Source organism: Triplophysa dalaica, chromosome 6, assembly GCF_015846415.1.
Source record: "Triplophysa dalaica isolate WHDGS20190420 chromosome 6, ASM1584641v1, whole genome shotgun sequence".
NCBI lineage: Eukaryota > Metazoa > Chordata > Actinopteri > Cypriniformes > Nemacheilidae > Triplophysa > Triplophysa dalaica.
This window is the reverse complement of record NC_079547.1, coordinates 1,185,243-1,201,929: the sequence shown is the minus strand read 5'-3', so window position 1 is coordinate 1,201,929 and position 16,687 is coordinate 1,185,243. Positions and strand designations below refer to the sequence as shown.

Below are 16,687 nucleotides of genomic sequence, written 5' to 3'. Positions count from 1 at the left end.
GGACACTATCGTGAGAAACCGCTGCTTTGGCATTTTCTCTCTGAAAAGGATTTCATTTAAAACAAAAATCTTGCTCCAGAAGCTATTTCATGGTTTCATTTGGGGTCAGATTGTGTACAATCTTGAAATAAAAAGGTGTTTCAAAAGGTTCTTCAAAGCCATAGAAGAACCTTTTGGTTCCATAAAGAACCTTTAGCATCTAAAGAACCTTTCTGTTTCAGAAAAGGTTCTTTGTGGTGAAAACAGGTTCTTCAGATTAAAAATAAAAGTAAGAAAGAGATGGTTCTTCAAGAACCTTTGACTTTATGGTTCTTTGTTGATGCAAAAATGGTTCTTCTGAGGCATCATTGTGAACACCCTTTTAAGCACGTTTATTTTTTTAAGATTGTATGTATTGTATGTTTGTGTGTCTCGACTGGTTGGGCATTGCATTGTCATGCATTTGATTCCCAAAGAACACGCGTATTGATAAAAACCAATTATGATTAAATGCAATTTTCTGCTGTTTTGTGGTAGATTTCTTTTTATGACATTCTTTGTATGAGCTCTAAAAATCAGCTGAAATCATATAATATATATATGAATAAATAGCAGGTAATATTTCTTAAAAACATTTGTGTAATGTGTTTTTGAGTAGATTAATAGATGGTGTTGGTTTATTGTCGGCGAAATGAGTAATTCTGTGAAACAGTGACCCATTTGCCTCTTTGTTCTCTCTGTTATCATTTCAGTAATGAACATATGCTGCCATGATGCCCTATGGCCTCTCTGTATATGATTTATTAGCACACAGCTCAACCAATCAGCATGGAGACCCGTGTCCATGTTTTCCATTTGAAACAGCATACATGTAGGTCTACACTCTTAAAATAGATGCTTCAAAAGGTGCTTTGATGTCGTAGAAGAGCCGCTTGCTTCCTTAAAGAACCTTTAGCATCATAGAAAAGTAATAAAGAGATGGTTCTTTAAAGAACCTTATACTGACTGGTTCTTTGGCATCGCAATGAACAACCTTTATTTCGGTGAGTGTTCACAACATTGTCAAAGGCCTGTTAGTTTCTACAGAGCTTAATGACAAATAAATAAATAAACATTTACATGCCTAACACGTTTGCGTTGTAAGATTGTACTGTGAGACTTCAGTTATAAAAACAGGAACCGGTAAGGTACTGTTTCATTGTTATTATGTGATAACTCCCTATTCATTCAATAGAACTTTTGGGCATACCAACATGGCGGCAAGTTGGCTTCAGTGTAATGACGTCACGAACAATCCAGTCATTTATATAGATCTGTGGTTTTAATTCAGATTCTGTTGATACAGATCGCCCAAATTAAATATTACTGTGTCACTCTGCCAAAGAAAGAAAAGAGAGCGACACACACGTACACATACACGCACACACACATCTTGGATTTCCATGTTTTATTCCATAGACACAATGGTTTTTATACTGTTCAAATGGTATAACATATTCACTACCCCTAAACCTAACAATCACACAAAACTTTCTGCCCTTTTAGAATTTCAAAAAAATTAATTCTGTATGATATGTAAGTATGTATAAGCTTGTTTCCTCATGATGACCAAAGAGACCAAAAGGATTTTGGATATTGCCATCTTTATGGGGACATTTTGTCCCCATTCTGTAGGGTTTACCAGGTACACACACACACACAGAATGAGAGATATTTATAGCTCTGTGCTTTTGGTAGTTATGATGTTCAAGGGAACAGAGAGAGAGAGAGAGAGAATCCGCAAACCCCAAACAAACCAGCAGAAATAAAACCTAGTAGGACTCATCATTAAATGTGCAGATTTAAAATGCCCTGTCAGGTGTTAAAAATCTTTTAAGACAAATAGATTTCTGTGATAAGGAATGAATCAGAAATCTTTTTTTTATTTGAGGATATACACAGATTATATCGTTTACTTGTATTGACAAACACATTTTTGTTTCTTTCATCTTCTTCTCTACACTGTCTCTTCACTAGACGTGGATTAATAAAGCAACCATTGATAACAGCAATCTCTCTATTAATGTTCATAGGGAGTTTTTGTCCAAACACGTTATTTGGCTGGATAGTTAGATTTTGTTCAGGCAGCGGTGTGGTGGTCAGCTCCGTCCACACCAAAATTGGACCTAAATCCACTTTTTGATGTATGATGTCAATTGATGAAGAGACACTCAATGTTAAAAGTTTTGATACAATTTTATGAAAACCATACGGTCTGGTGAAGCATCATAGGTTGTATCGTATCGCAGCAGCTTTACAGAAAGAAGTTTACAATTTAAAGTGTGAGGATCTTCTGAAAGAGCTGACAGGGCAGATAATTATGGTCTGTCTGACACGTTCGTTGTGTGTGTTGCAGTGTTATTTCTCTCCTGTAGTGGAGTAATAAATGACCTTTCACACACTCCTCAAGCAGCCATCATTCACAGTGTTTGATCCTGTGTGTGTGTGTGTGTGTGTGTGTGTGTTTGTAATGTCCTCACAAAGATAGTAATGATTTTCTGGGGACATTTTTAGGTCCCCGTGAGGGAAAACAGCTTATAAATCATACTGAATGATATTTATTGAAAATGTAAAAATGCAGAAAGGTTCTGTGATTATTAGGATTAGGTGTTGATGTAAGGGGATAGAATAAATCATAAGTCTGATGTAAAATCTATGGAAGTCAATGGAATGTCCCCATTAAACATGGAAACCATCAGTCACAATGTTTGATCCTGTGTGTGTGTGGTGTGTGTGTGTGTGTGTGTATGTGTGTGCAGCTTTCCTGTAGCTTAGTGGTTAGAGAATGGCACTAGCGATGCCAAGGTCATGGGTTTGATCCCTTGGGATTGCACTTAGTCAGAAACAAAATGTACAGTATAATGTAATGTAAGTCGCTTTGAAAAAAATGAATAAATGTAATATAATGTAAACAGAGATGGCTTAACTGAAAATGTGATGTATACAGACCCACAAAACACACAAAGACACGCTACCAGTGATCATCATTGATTATTGTTAAAATGTCACCAACATTTTCTCTAAGATAAGGAAAGGTTACGCGAATAGGGTGATGTATAAATGAATGCTCATATTGATTCGAAAAGCTTTAACTGTGAATGTAAGTGCGTGTGCGTATGGATTACTCTGTCTTAAGACGTCTCCACGGCCTCTGTATATTTAATTATTGATAACGGAAATTGAATCTAATGAAATTTACGTCATCTTGAAACAAGAACTGAGTTGAATATATTCTGTCCTTCATATACAAAACAACATTAACACATGGTCACACACGTTTGATCTAAACATTTCAGAACCCTACATACAAAACATCTCCTTCAGGATAGAATACACCACATAAAAAATGAAAAGACACAGATAGCTACGTTGTCTCGACAATATTCGGTGTGTTCGCTATCGGCATAGAGGATTATACACGTTTTTTGTAAAAAAGTATTTGTGTATCATCGTGTCACGTAGGTGTCCTAACCTCGAGCAGGTCACATGATTGACATCTCAAGTGACAGATTAAGGTACATCAGACACTGAAACTGTGTTCTCCGTCTCCTGTGACGGCAAGTCAGAACAAACGGGAAAGAGATGGCAAATGTTGAAACGCGGTTGAGCTCAGTTTACCGTAGGGGCGAGAAATGATGATTGCATCCCGAGCGATGTCCGTTCTGTCTGCTCCTCTTTCACGCTGTGATGTCTGCGGCGCTCGTCCCGACAGATGCGCTCGGAGAAAACTATCAAGAGTTTGCAGAACAGCGTGATCAAATTCAAGAAAGGCTCTGCCTAGATCCTGCTAAAATAAGCCCAGCGCTTCCACACAGCTGTACCGCTTCATCAAAGACACAAACATTCCCTCTGAGAACCGCTGAGAGATGTTACGTTACAACCGTTCAGATTTTGTAATTAATTTAATTTCCTGCAGTATTCTAAAATGAGAGCTTTGTTCATTACTCACATGAAAACATCCTGCAGCATACTATAGTATTCACTAGAGAGGAAACTGTGATATATTGTATTCATAATTATGCTTAAGTACATACGTCACACCAAAGCTCAACGTGACCTACTGACCTCTCAGTTCATCTCAGTTGTTTGGCTGTGGTTTCTCCTGCTTTACACGCTCAAGACATGCATCTGATCGCCTTTCCTTTAAGACGTCACTGGGTCAAGAGATTCATTCTTTATTCATAGAGGTCAGCGTAGTGGGTTGATGTTAAAATCACTCTTGAAGTCGGTAGGTCGCACAAACACACACATGAATACAGCGTGACAGTCTTTCTCAAACTGCGAGGACGAAGGTTATTCTTCCATAAATACAAATCCAGATATGTATCCATATATAAAGATAATGCACAAATGTGTCTTACTGTCATAAAAGCGCTGAAATTATTAAATGTTAACAAGTGATTCAAAAATAATTGCAGTTCAAATTAAAAGTCAAATTAAAAAAAGATACACTGTAAACATGTTTGCTGTAGTTATGCGACTAGTTGCAAGTAACTTACTGTAGATTTAAATGTATCTAATTTATTGGTAACAGTTTTTTTCAAAGATAAATTAATATTAAACATTAACATGTCTTTATCCTTACAGAAATAAAAATATAAAGTACAAGCCTCATGCAAAGCATTTTGGGAACCAGATATCCACATACTGTAAACCTTTTTCTGCTTTTTTATAATTTGGGTTCCCAGGATGCTTTGCTTTAAGCTGTTATTTTACTTGTTAATGTTTCAATGATCATTTATTTTTGAACAAACTGTTGCCAGTAAAGTAAATAAATGTAAATCTACAGTAAGTTACTGTATTATTTGCAATGTAGGCTATAATTGCAGTATTGAAGATATTTTGGAGCTGGTGTAAATGAATAATTTATGGTGTTGTGTATAACTAGTAACTAAATAATTAGTTACTGTAATTTAATTACTTTCTTGAAAAAGTAAAGTAAGGGATTACTGTGATCTTTTTGTAATTTAATTACAGTTACTTCTGATGTAATTAAACTAAATACTGTGTGTGATGTGTGTGTGTGCAACAGTGGAATTGACATCAAAATTCAAAGTCAAACTTTAAAATCATGACATTTAACTTCAGTCAGTTAGTAATATTACTTTATGTAGTTTTATATTATTTATTTCAATAAATGAAAAGAGTCGTTTCATGTCTATCCTTGAATCACTGAACTAATCAAGGTTGATGTAGGATATAGAAAGTAATCAGTAATACTTTTTGGAGAGAGTCATCTAATTACACTATTGAATATTTAATAAGTAACTAATAATTCATTACTTTTTGAGTAACTTGCCCAACACTGTTCATACACGTGTTTATTTAAGTTTTATTTTTACATTTTTTTAAATCAATTATTTTTGCAAAGCAGTTGTACAGAAGCACAACCTGGAACAAAAGTAAAGACAAAAGCAAAAATTATATGAATATAATATAAAAAAAAATCAATGTAAGGTATAAAAACTCTGTATTACAGAATACATGATAAAACTCTGGTCTTGTCTCTGGAGTTTTGTTTTAAATCATAAAAGTCAATGCTCGTCCCCATTTAGACAGATAAACAATAAGGGCCCATTTTTCAAAATTAATATTTTTACATAATCTGAAAGCTTTCTATTGATGCATGAGTTGTTACAATAGGACAGTGGCTGAGATACAAATGTCTAAACCAAGAAAATGTAAATATTGAGAAAATTGCCTTTAAAGTTGTTAATCAGAGGCGCTGTAGCATACCATCCACAGAAAAAATAAAGTTTTTATATATTTAAGTTTGGAAATATACAGAATATCTTCATGGACATGATCTTTACTTAATATCCTAATAATTTTGGGCATAAAAGAAAAATCTATAATTTTGACCCATACAATGTATTTTTGTCTTTTACTAAAAATTTTCCCATGCTACTTAAGACTGGTTTTGTTATCCACGGTCACATATGTACTCTATGTGTGTGTGTTGTATGTTTTCCTTCGGCTCTCAGTTTAAAGCAGTAGCGTGAAATTCAAGCGTTTTAGGTATTTATTCAGTTCCATAAAGTTAATCTCTTAAGCTTCTCTTCTCCACACAAACACGAGGATTTCCTCGACACTTTCCTGAATTTTCCTCTCACCTGAGTAAATACCAAGCGTAACCGAACCAGATTAAAACTGACAGGTTGCTGCTCTCCATAAACATTTCTGCTGTAAACGGATATTTATGCTCAGTCGGGCAATGAATTCTGTTCCACACACACAGTTAAGCCAATATCAGAAGTATTTAAACAGCTTTGCAGCCGCCGAAGGACAACCTGCAGCACTAGTTCTTTTACTTTTCTTGAAGATGTATGTTTAATGGTAAAAATGTATTAGACATTAAGTAATTTGTTTGACTATATGGTTGACTTCCATTAGAGATGAAGATGTGTGAATAATGTGTGTGTTAGTGAAGGACACAGGGTCTTTTCTGATTGTGGCATTGGAGTTTTTAAGGATTAAAATGAACCTCTGGAGCTCAAAATGCTGTTCTTGCTGATAATTTAGCTTGGCCTTGAATGATAAAGTGTCTCTCTCTCTCTGGGGATGTATGGTGTTATGTGTTGATATTGACAGTGATGGAGCTGAGGGTCATAGACAGATTACTCTGGGTTTATACCTGCCTGTTTTACTCCGTTCATCAACTACACAAAAGAGAGAAAAAGACTACAGTAACATATCATCGCTGTCCTTCTGAAACCTCATCTCTCCATTAGGCCGTGATTTTTCTAAAACAATAAATCAATATTATTATTTATGTTTGTCAATCTTGACATTTGAATGTTGTTTATTACCTTAAAACCAAACGTTTTTCTTACGGGAGGTCTGCATTCGCTAAAAATGAGCTAATCAAACATTTCCAATTCACATTTCATGTTTATTTTATTCTCGTGTGGCAAGTAGACGTGTAATAAGCAGGATGATGTACAAGCAGCTGGCTGTTATCACAGAATAAGCCTCTTCAATGTGATACAAGACCCTCCGCTTCTCGTCCTGATCACACTGTCATTATCTCTTACTATATTTTAGCTATACAGTTTATTGCAAGGCATATAAAGTATATACTGTATATATCTATGTGTGTCTGTAAACATACATGCATACAGATGTACATACAGATATGTGTGTGTGTGTGTGTGTACCTGGTAAACCCTACGGTATGGGGAGAAAATGGGGTTTTTTTGGTCAACAATGAGGAAACAAGCTTAAAATCATACAATATTTAACTTTTTTGAAAATGTAAAAGAGCAGAAAGTTTTGTGTGATTGTTAGGTTTAGGGGTAGTGAATATGATATACAGTTTGTACAGTATAAAAACCATTGTGTCTATGGAATATCCCCATAAAACATGGAAACCCAACAGTGTGTGTGTGTGTGTATATATATATATATATATATATGTGTGTGTGTGTGTGTGTGTGTGTGTGTGTTTATATGTACTATGTGTATACATATATATATATATATATATATATATATATATATATATATATATATATATATATATAATATAGTAGATGTATATGTAAACTGTATATACTGTAAAATTCATTATATGACAGCCCTTGATATTTTATAAAACATTGCACAATTTCTTACAAGTATTGTGAGAAGAATTATAAAATATCTGCAAGCAGAAATCATACAGAAAAATATATCTGATGTAAACAGAACCACATTTTTTTCCATTCAAACCTTTTTTGTTGCCGCTGTGGTGTGTGTTTTTGCGTGCGTGTGTGTGTTTGCATGTGCGTGTGTGTGTGTGTGTAAAGCTGCTAAAAATACCCATGATTGACAGAGAGAGTCTCAGCACATTTGACTAGAGCTATATTAATAGATCACATGGCCGAATCAGGCTCCCATGAACACAGTGATTCTTTCATTCTGTGTGTGTGTTCGTGCGTGCGTGTGTGTGTGTGTGTTTGCCTTTGTGCGTGTGTGTATGTGTAAATGATATCTGGACTCATTCAAGCAGACTCATTCTGTGTGAATAGAGCCGATCCCACACACTCACACACAGGACAAATCTTCCTGCAGGCCTGAATAATCAAACAGAGATTTCTCATCATCATCATCTGAACACTGACACAAGCGACATTACACGTCATTCTCCTGCGGGAGGAAACCGATTCGTCTGCGTTGTTTCAAACATTTAAGATCTGAGTTATAGTTTATCAAAAAATCTTTCAAAATTGATAAACCAAATAGACCAGGGTGAAATAATCTAAATTTGAGTTCATATTGAGTTCTTCAATAATATTGACTTTTGATGGCAAACTTGACAAATCTGAGCTCAGTTTGACACATTGTTGACATCTCTTCTCAAACTTCTGAGACATTTGTGACATTTCTCAGAAGAAATGTTGAAGATGCATATGAGACTTTTTCATTTGAGATATCTCTTCTGGGATTGCATTTATGGAGTGGTTTTAAATTTTGGAATCAACAATGCAAAACTTAAAACTATAAATGCAGCTTTAAATACGCAGGAATGCATAAAAACAGATTTATAAGATAACATAAAACAAAAGGGAATTGGCTTTGTTAACTGCATCATTAAATGAGAACCTTGTGTCTAAAAAGAGATCACAATCTGCACAGATTTTGTCATATCAGTTATTGCTATAAAGTAAACTGCTCATATGAATATACTGGAAAATGTAAATGATTGTAATGTAAATGCTAATGATTATGGCGATGTTGAGGGTTATAATGTCTTCGGCTGAGGACTCTTAGCTCTCCAGTAATGATCAACAGTTTTATCAAATCAAAGTGGAATCAAAGCACTAACAGTCTGCTTTCCTCCAGGGCCATCTTGCCCTTTAGTTGCCATGGCGACCCGCGTCTTAAACTGTCAGGAATGATTCTGCCAAACTACATAACCGTCAACGTCCATACACAAAAATGTGCTTGTTGAGGGGATTTGCGTACAGTACAGGACATGCTTTCATTTTTTTGTTTTAGATTTATTGCAAATTTATGTGAGATACACAGTAGATGCTTCGCTCAGTAATGAGGACACTTGTGTTAATAATGATTGTTGATTTGTGTCCACAGGTTCAGACTTCATGTGCACAACACACATCATTCCAGTAAAGAACCAGGAAGGCGTCGTCATGATGTTCATTCTGTGCTTCGAATATGTGCTGAATGATGGAAGCATGGACTCATTAGACCGACTTAACCACACCTCTCCAACCAGACAAGAACAAAGTGAGATTCTGCCTTCCTTTCTTCCTTCCTTCCTTCCTTCCTTCCTCCCTCCTCTTTCTTTCTTTCTTTCTTTCTTCCTTTCTTCCTTTTTTTTTCTTTCTTCCTTCCTTCCTTCCTTCCTTCTCTTTTTACCTTCCTTCTCTCTTTCTTTCTTTCTTTCTTTCTTCCTTTCTTCCTTTCTTCCTTTCTTCCTTTCTTCCTTTCTTACTTCCTCCTACTCCTCTTTCTTTCTTCATTCTTTCTTCTACTGACATTCATTTCTGCATGTGCAAATCTCTGCAAACAGAAATCAGAACATAGAAGACATACAGTACAGGAATAATAAGGCTAGAGACGTAGAGAATAAAGATGGAGATTGGAGGAGAAGCTTCAGCTCACACTGTCAAAACTGAACGCCATTCAGCAAGAAATCAAATGAAGAGCGGCAAAATAATTGATCGGACATTGTGTTACAATTATTTGGATCCCTGAGGCCAGTGCTGCGCTCGCTTCATTTATAAGACCATGTTCAGGGCATCTGAGCACACTTAACCACCTTGTGACTGTGTGTGTGTTATAATAATGACAGATGTTCATAGAGACCTCCAAGCAATAAAACTGCTGTACAGCAGTTCTGCCAAAAATGCAACTGCATCAGTTCACACACACACACACACACACACGCATGCACACACTCACACACACTCACACTCACTCAAGGAAAGAGAAAAACCGCGCTTCTACTGTGTCTATATTGGAAAGTCACATCTGAGCTATGAAATCCAATTAATATCCAATGCTAATACCATCTTCCTGGTATCATAGCAACAAGAGATGTTTTGAAAAGGACATCTGTGTGTATTCATGTGTGTGTGTGCTGCTATAAAGCGATGCTTTGCCATGGCAATGCAGTCCATATTTTGCCGAGACACACTTCACGATGCTTAAAAAAGCACCATGGTGCTCTTGCATCAGGGACGAATATAGATTTCCTCCATCATTCTGCCCAAGAGAGCCGAGCACTGTAACATTTACAAGCTTTTCCATCCTGACATTTGTCACCGCGTCTCTAAACACTGTCGATGATTTATCAGCTCTCTCTCTAATAAAATAAAATCAAGGACGTCAGCTACACCCCTCCCCAACGCCCAAAGCCTCTTTTGTGGGGTGAGTTCGTTTTGTTTTGATAAAGTGGAGATATAAATAGCCCAGTTTGGAGAGTTTTAATTAATGCCGGCGTGCTATTGAAACCCCAGAGAGAGAGAGAGAGAGAGAGAGAGAGAGAGAGAGAGAGAGAGATAAGATTCAAGAGAAATAAATCACATGTTTCCTTAAAAGCATGGATTTCTATCCTTAAAGGCTTAAAGTAAAATGTTATTATAATGTACATTTTTTGTTTTATATCAGACGGTCATACAGAATAGTTCGGTTAAAACGATGTCAAGTATTGTGCTATTCATAGAAATCAAGTTTCTGTTCATGTTTTGAGATATTTAAAATCTTTCAGTAAAAAAATATGAATTGCAAACAACTGTTTCTCTCAAAACATAGTGTATGTATTATCAAGTTTATGATGTTAAAAGTTTGTGCAGCACATTTCAACATATTTTAAAAAACCTATTCTTAAAAGATGGAGCGGATAAAAAATATATAAGAGCTGATAACAAACTCACATCTCGCACAGAAGCGTCTTCTCTCATTTCTCATGAACCTTTAAAGATACGGAAGACGAAAATGTCCTGTTGAGAGTGAAAAAGGAGATGACGGATGTGGTGAAAAATACATGATGACTATTTTTGGTTGGGAATAAAAAATGAATGCTCTTAAAAAAAAGTTATTTGCATATAAATTACAATGACTGTCCTTAAAATGTATTAAATATGGAGGGTAAGAATACATATTTCAATAGCTCATGAGTTTTCTTATGGCATCAATCAAGTTATGTTAGGTCATGGAGACTCAGTCTTGTGGTATTGTAATATTTGATTCATCCGGCCCTTAGCGGTCCATAAATAATTGATCCTTATTTTCCCGGTGACAGATATGAAGCTCAGGTAATCAAATCTCCGTCGGGTCCTGGGGCTCTTCTCGCCCCACAGAGGAGAGAGAAACAGAGCTTCATGTGATCCACATCTCATGTCAGAGTTTCATCCAATCACGTGTCCCAGTTTCTCCTCCATCAGACACATCGCTGCTTGTTTAACATTCAGACGCTTCTTGTTAAAGATTTACTCGGCTGGTCGGACCGCATGGACCCCTTCAGCGTGACCTTATTTGACGGCTGCTGTCAAACTCATTTATTTACTGTACAGTCACAAAATGACAACGATCTACAGTCATATTAAATCTTTTATTAGAACCGTGGCAGTGGCGGACCAAGGAGTTTTTAAAAGCAGGGGCCACAATTGTACCAAGTGAAATGCGCAAATCTTTTTCATTTTTCAATTGCTGCTGGCACTACCAGATTTCTGAACAAAACGCTGGAGACGAGTTAGACACTGATGCAGGTTATTGATGATAAACACAGATTTAGTGTGGGTTGCACAAACAAGGATTAGTCTTAAATCTAGATTTAATCAAGGTCTATTTAATTAATTTAATCTCAACCTACTGAGGAAACAGATACATAGGGTCATGTCATGGCACGGTGGTTTGATGAGCTGGGTGGTCGGCTGTGAAGCGTGTAGGCTACAGAGGCCCTGAGAGGACAGGCTGGGGCACTTCAGCGGCCAATAAGATTTCAACTGGGGCCGGTGCCCCGAGATCCGCCAGTCAATCATGGAAATATATGTTGTTCAATAAATGAGGTAATGAATAATTTCTCCTTCTCCCTGCCTTCCCTGAACCCTGATCTTGTCTCTCTCTTTCTTTTTATTATTTTCCTAGAAAAGGGCCGTTTCTTTCGCTTCCGCCTGCCGGCGCCGCTGAGCATGCTGGGAGTGAGCAAGCAGTCTCTGCCTCAGGAAGACCCGGACGTGGTGACCATCCATTCGGCCGAACAGAACGAAAAACACTCGTCCTGCTCGTCGTCTCTCTCTCTTTCACTCTCTCCACGTGAACTCCACCCCCCCACCGGCGAGAGCTGTAGCCCCTCCTACGGAAATGACACCCAGGCTCTGATTGGTCAGAGTTGTTTGGGGTCGTGCTCGCCCATCTCAGGGCCACAGGACCACTCGTCTCCGCGGGGCCCGTGGGAGCGGCCGGACCCTCAGCAGCCTGCGGGGGTCGTGTCCCGCAGGGTGTCACAGGCCAGTATGTGCACGTTTAGAAGAGCGTCATCTAACCAAGATCTAGAAGGACTCAGCACACACACACACCGTGATCGGCACGCAAGTGAAGGTACACACACACAAACACACACACACACAAATACCTGTAGACGTGTATGCTGTATGCAGAATGATGAGAATCGGTTTTTTACCATTAGAGTTGAATGAGGCCTAATATTAAATAAAACTAATAAAAATCATTACATTTTTATCCAAATACAAATTTGAAGATTTTTGATTTCCTGTAGTCGAAAAATTATATTTCTACACAAGGAAGTTCACAAAATTATTATTTTGTGTGGAAATAAACGAAAGGTTAAACAGGAACAAATTTGAAACTGATATATGAATTAATGGCAAAATAATTTAGGAATGTGTAAAAAATCATGTAATATACTGCTCATAAGTTCTGGGGGTGTTTTAAATGTTCTTCTTATGTTTTGCAGACCAAACTGTTAAAATTAAATATTCAGTGTATGAAATTTAGCGTTATCTAGTGGTGAGATTGTGAATTGCAAACCAAACTCTCTTTTGAAGCACTTCGGTGGCTAACACAGAACTAAGAAATCGTCACGCTTTGGTTTTACATTTAGTTTGATTACATTAATGTTTAAGTTGAAATTTATAACAAATATTTTGTTACAATTTTTAACTGCTAAACAAAATCCTGTTGTAAAGAACCACAATATTTGTTTAATGTGCTTGCAAAGCAAATGTTACTGCATGTTTGTTCATACAATACACAACTTTTAAATTCATTATTGAATATAACGAATATAATATAATATAAATTATAATATAATGAATTTTACGCTTAACAATGCGATTAATCGCGATTAATCACAAAAATAATGCGATTAATGCAAAAAAAAGGATCATCGTTACTCAGCAAAAACATAACCCTTCAATATGTAAGATCTTCTTGTACCTCTGAACAGATAGTTATGTTTATTATATTGTACTTTCTGTCAAAAGATCGCCCAAAAAATTACACCTTTAAACAAAGTAAATATTTTGTGTCTTCTGGGAGGGTAAACATTTCAATTAAAAAAAATTAATTTAGCATACAAAATAAAAGGTATAACATACAGTAAAGTATCTTTACATGACAAACAAGCACATTTCCCCACACAAGCACATTTAAATTCTGTTATTATAATGTTTCTTTTACCTTTACTGTAACACTGATTACTTTTGAGTGCTTGACAGAACAATACTGTAGAAACTTTGTGTATATTATGTAAATGATTTATTATTGTTATACAGTAGTTTTAACATTACAGTATAATACACTAAATGCTGTAATAATAATTGCAGTTGCTTAAATTTCATTGAAATAACACTTCAGTCAATAAATCTAGACTGTTGAGGTCAAATAATCTGAATTTGACTCAATTTAATGAGAAATGTTTGAGTTCATATTGAGATCTTCAATAATATTGACTTTTGATTTTCTAGGTGAATTTTCTCATATGTTGTGAGACGCACGTACACACTCCTTCATGTGCAGTTTAACACTCTTTCACATCTCACCCGTCTCTCACTGTGTGTTGTTTTATTTCTCTCTCTTTATCATCTGTCCTTTGTTGCTCTCTCAGATAACGGCCGTAGTATTAAAGGTAACAGGGCTGATATTCAACACGTTTCTGTCTGTCTGTCTGTCTGTCTGTCTGTCTGCCTGTGTGAAGCATGCTCAGGCTGACACTGAATGCTGCACTGAACACGCACAAAATTACCCAGAATGCCCGAACACATCACGGAATATAAAGAGACACAGATGTGCATGCATCAGATTAACATGACATTCAACTGCATGATGAAGAGTGTTTGCGGTACTCAAAACTCAAGATCCAACACTGAGCTGTTTGCAGCTTCTGTCTCTCTCTCTCTCTCTCTCTCTCTCTCTCTCTCTCTCACTCTCTCTCTCTCTGTCTCTCCCTCTCTCTCTCTCTCTCTCTCTCTCTGTCTCTCCCTCTCTCTCTCTCTCTCTCTCTCTCTGTCTCTCTCTCTTTCTCTGAGTTTACATTATGTTCCAGTCCTCTGGTCAAGGTGAATGTATTCTGTAGATTTGTGTGACGTTGACGTAAATCCTTTCACTGAATGAGACTGACCACTTCAGATCAGTCACATGTTTACGTCACATGACCTTTGACCTCTTGACTTTCCTTCTCTATCCTCCCTCTCTTTGGCTCTCTCCTCATTGGCTAGTGTCGCGCTCTTGGATGGCCGGGGGTATGGCTACAGCTTCTCTATTTTGTTGTCCGTCTTTTGATTTCACCGATTGGTGGCATGTCTCTGTTGTCTGTTCATTTTTTTTTAATATTGGTCTAAAAAACCATATTGTAATCACTGTCGCCATGTGTGCGTTTTAGGTCCATTTAATCAGATCAAGTCCAGTCTGTTGGGCTCCACGTCTGACTCAAACCTCACGAAGTACAGCACCATCAACAAGATTCCTCTCATCACCCTGAACTTCTCCGAGACCAGCAACGACAAGAGGCCGTCCTCGCCACATTCCTCTGAGAAAACCATCATCGCACCCAAGGTCAAAGATCGGACACACAACGTCACAGAGAAGGTCACACAGGTGAGGAAGAGATATTAAAAAGTTCATTAATACTTCATTCATGAATCTCTCTATTATGAGAAACCAGACACACAGAATTTGTCCTAAGTCAGAAAACGACTTTCTTAATACACCGTCCTGATCTTATTGTGCATAGTTTATATTAAACTGGGTGTTATGATAGGAAGAGAATGTGTTTATAAGAGCCAAATATCTAGTTAGTCATTATTTTATGCCAGAGCTATTCTGTCGTACATGGTGAAGTTTATATCTGAGCAATGTAATCCAAATCTTGAGGATTACATGAAAACTGAACCCCTGCTGTCGAAAATCCTGTTAATATTTAATTCCGCTTAACATTCAATCATGGAATCAATGTAATGATAAACATAGCGAGATGCTCTTAAAGGTGAATTTGACCTTCATCTACCCTTCAGAAAATCTGCACATTTGCATCCTGGTTTGTGTCACATCTCATCACAATCCAGTCAGTCTTCATCCAGTCCTGTAAAATCAAGATCCTCACATTCACTCACAAATATGATATCACAGAAAACCTACGTAAGGTTCTATAAGAAATAATTTCAGGAATGTTAACATATCATAAACGTTATTTAAGTAGAAACAGAACAAAACCGAATAAACAAACATGTGAGTTTTCTCTCTCTCCTATTATCTTATCTTGATCTGTCTATTTCTGTAAGTAGCACAGTTTGTTTGTTTGTCACATTATAGACTTGTTGCCTTTAACTTACCAGATGGCTGGTTACACACGCAGATGGCTCGCTTCATCTTTTCCATTCTTTTTATCATGTTGGTTCACTTGAACTCAGATTAAACCGGTTCTTGGCACTGAATACTAAAACACATCCTCCAATGCACTCGTCATCTTCGTGCTGAACGTGACTTAATTTCACGTCTGACTGACAGGGATTTTAATGCGAATCATTGCAGAAGTTCCATTAATGATAATGAAATGCAGGAGGTAGAAGGTCTCTCATATTCACAGCCAACATGGACCGCTTCATCTGACGCGCGCACCTGAACAACAGTTTACTTCCAGTTTGTGTTTGGGTAGGGTCAAATAAAACAACTATATTTCATTTTTGTCAAGATTTATTTGTATTATTATTTCATTGTAAATATATAAGACGATTTGTTGAATTTTGTTGAATATTCATTTTATTAAATAATCAATTTGTTGAACGGGTCCTGTAGTTTGGACGCTTTTACAAAACCCGTATGGGACATTGACCAGTGCTCGAATTGAAGGGGGGGCGGGGGGATCAGGGGCCCCCCATAAAGCATTAGGGACCCTCATAAGAAGTAAAAAATAGACTTAGGGGGTCCCTTAGATATCTTTATTTGATTAAAAATGAAAATGACAAATGTGATTAAATTCACGCAATGGATATTGTTAATTTTGTGAATTAATTATTTACAACAATTTATATTAAGTTTGTTTATTGGCTAGTTGTCATGTCCCTTTAAATTTTAAGCACCATGCCCCGCTCAACGTCTAAAGACCGTTTAGCGCAGGACATAGTTTACATGACTGTTTGATTGGAGTCGCTCCGGTGAAGCTAACTTCAGCTAATAATGGAGAATAATTAACCTCCACTTGCGG

General features: G+C 36.8%; 1 protein-coding gene across 1 annotated transcript in view; it reads left to right on the top strand.

Annotated features, from left to right (window-relative positions):
* Nucleotides 1–16,687, top strand: part of kcnh7 (potassium channel, voltage gated eag related subfamily H, member 7) — a 45,642-nt gene that overhangs the window by 5,684 nt on the left and 23,271 nt on the right. Inside the window, exons 3-7 of the mRNA XM_056750660.1 lie at nucleotides 9,091–9,246; nucleotides 12,112–12,564; nucleotides 14,093–14,113; nucleotides 14,703–14,726; nucleotides 14,867–15,081. Of these exons, the coding sequence (XP_056606638.1) occupies nucleotides 9,091–9,246; nucleotides 12,112–12,564; nucleotides 14,093–14,113; nucleotides 14,703–14,726; nucleotides 14,867–15,081 (869 nt within the window). The remainder of the gene's footprint in view (nucleotides 1–9,090; nucleotides 9,247–12,111; nucleotides 12,565–14,092; nucleotides 14,114–14,702; nucleotides 14,727–14,866; nucleotides 15,082–16,687) is intronic.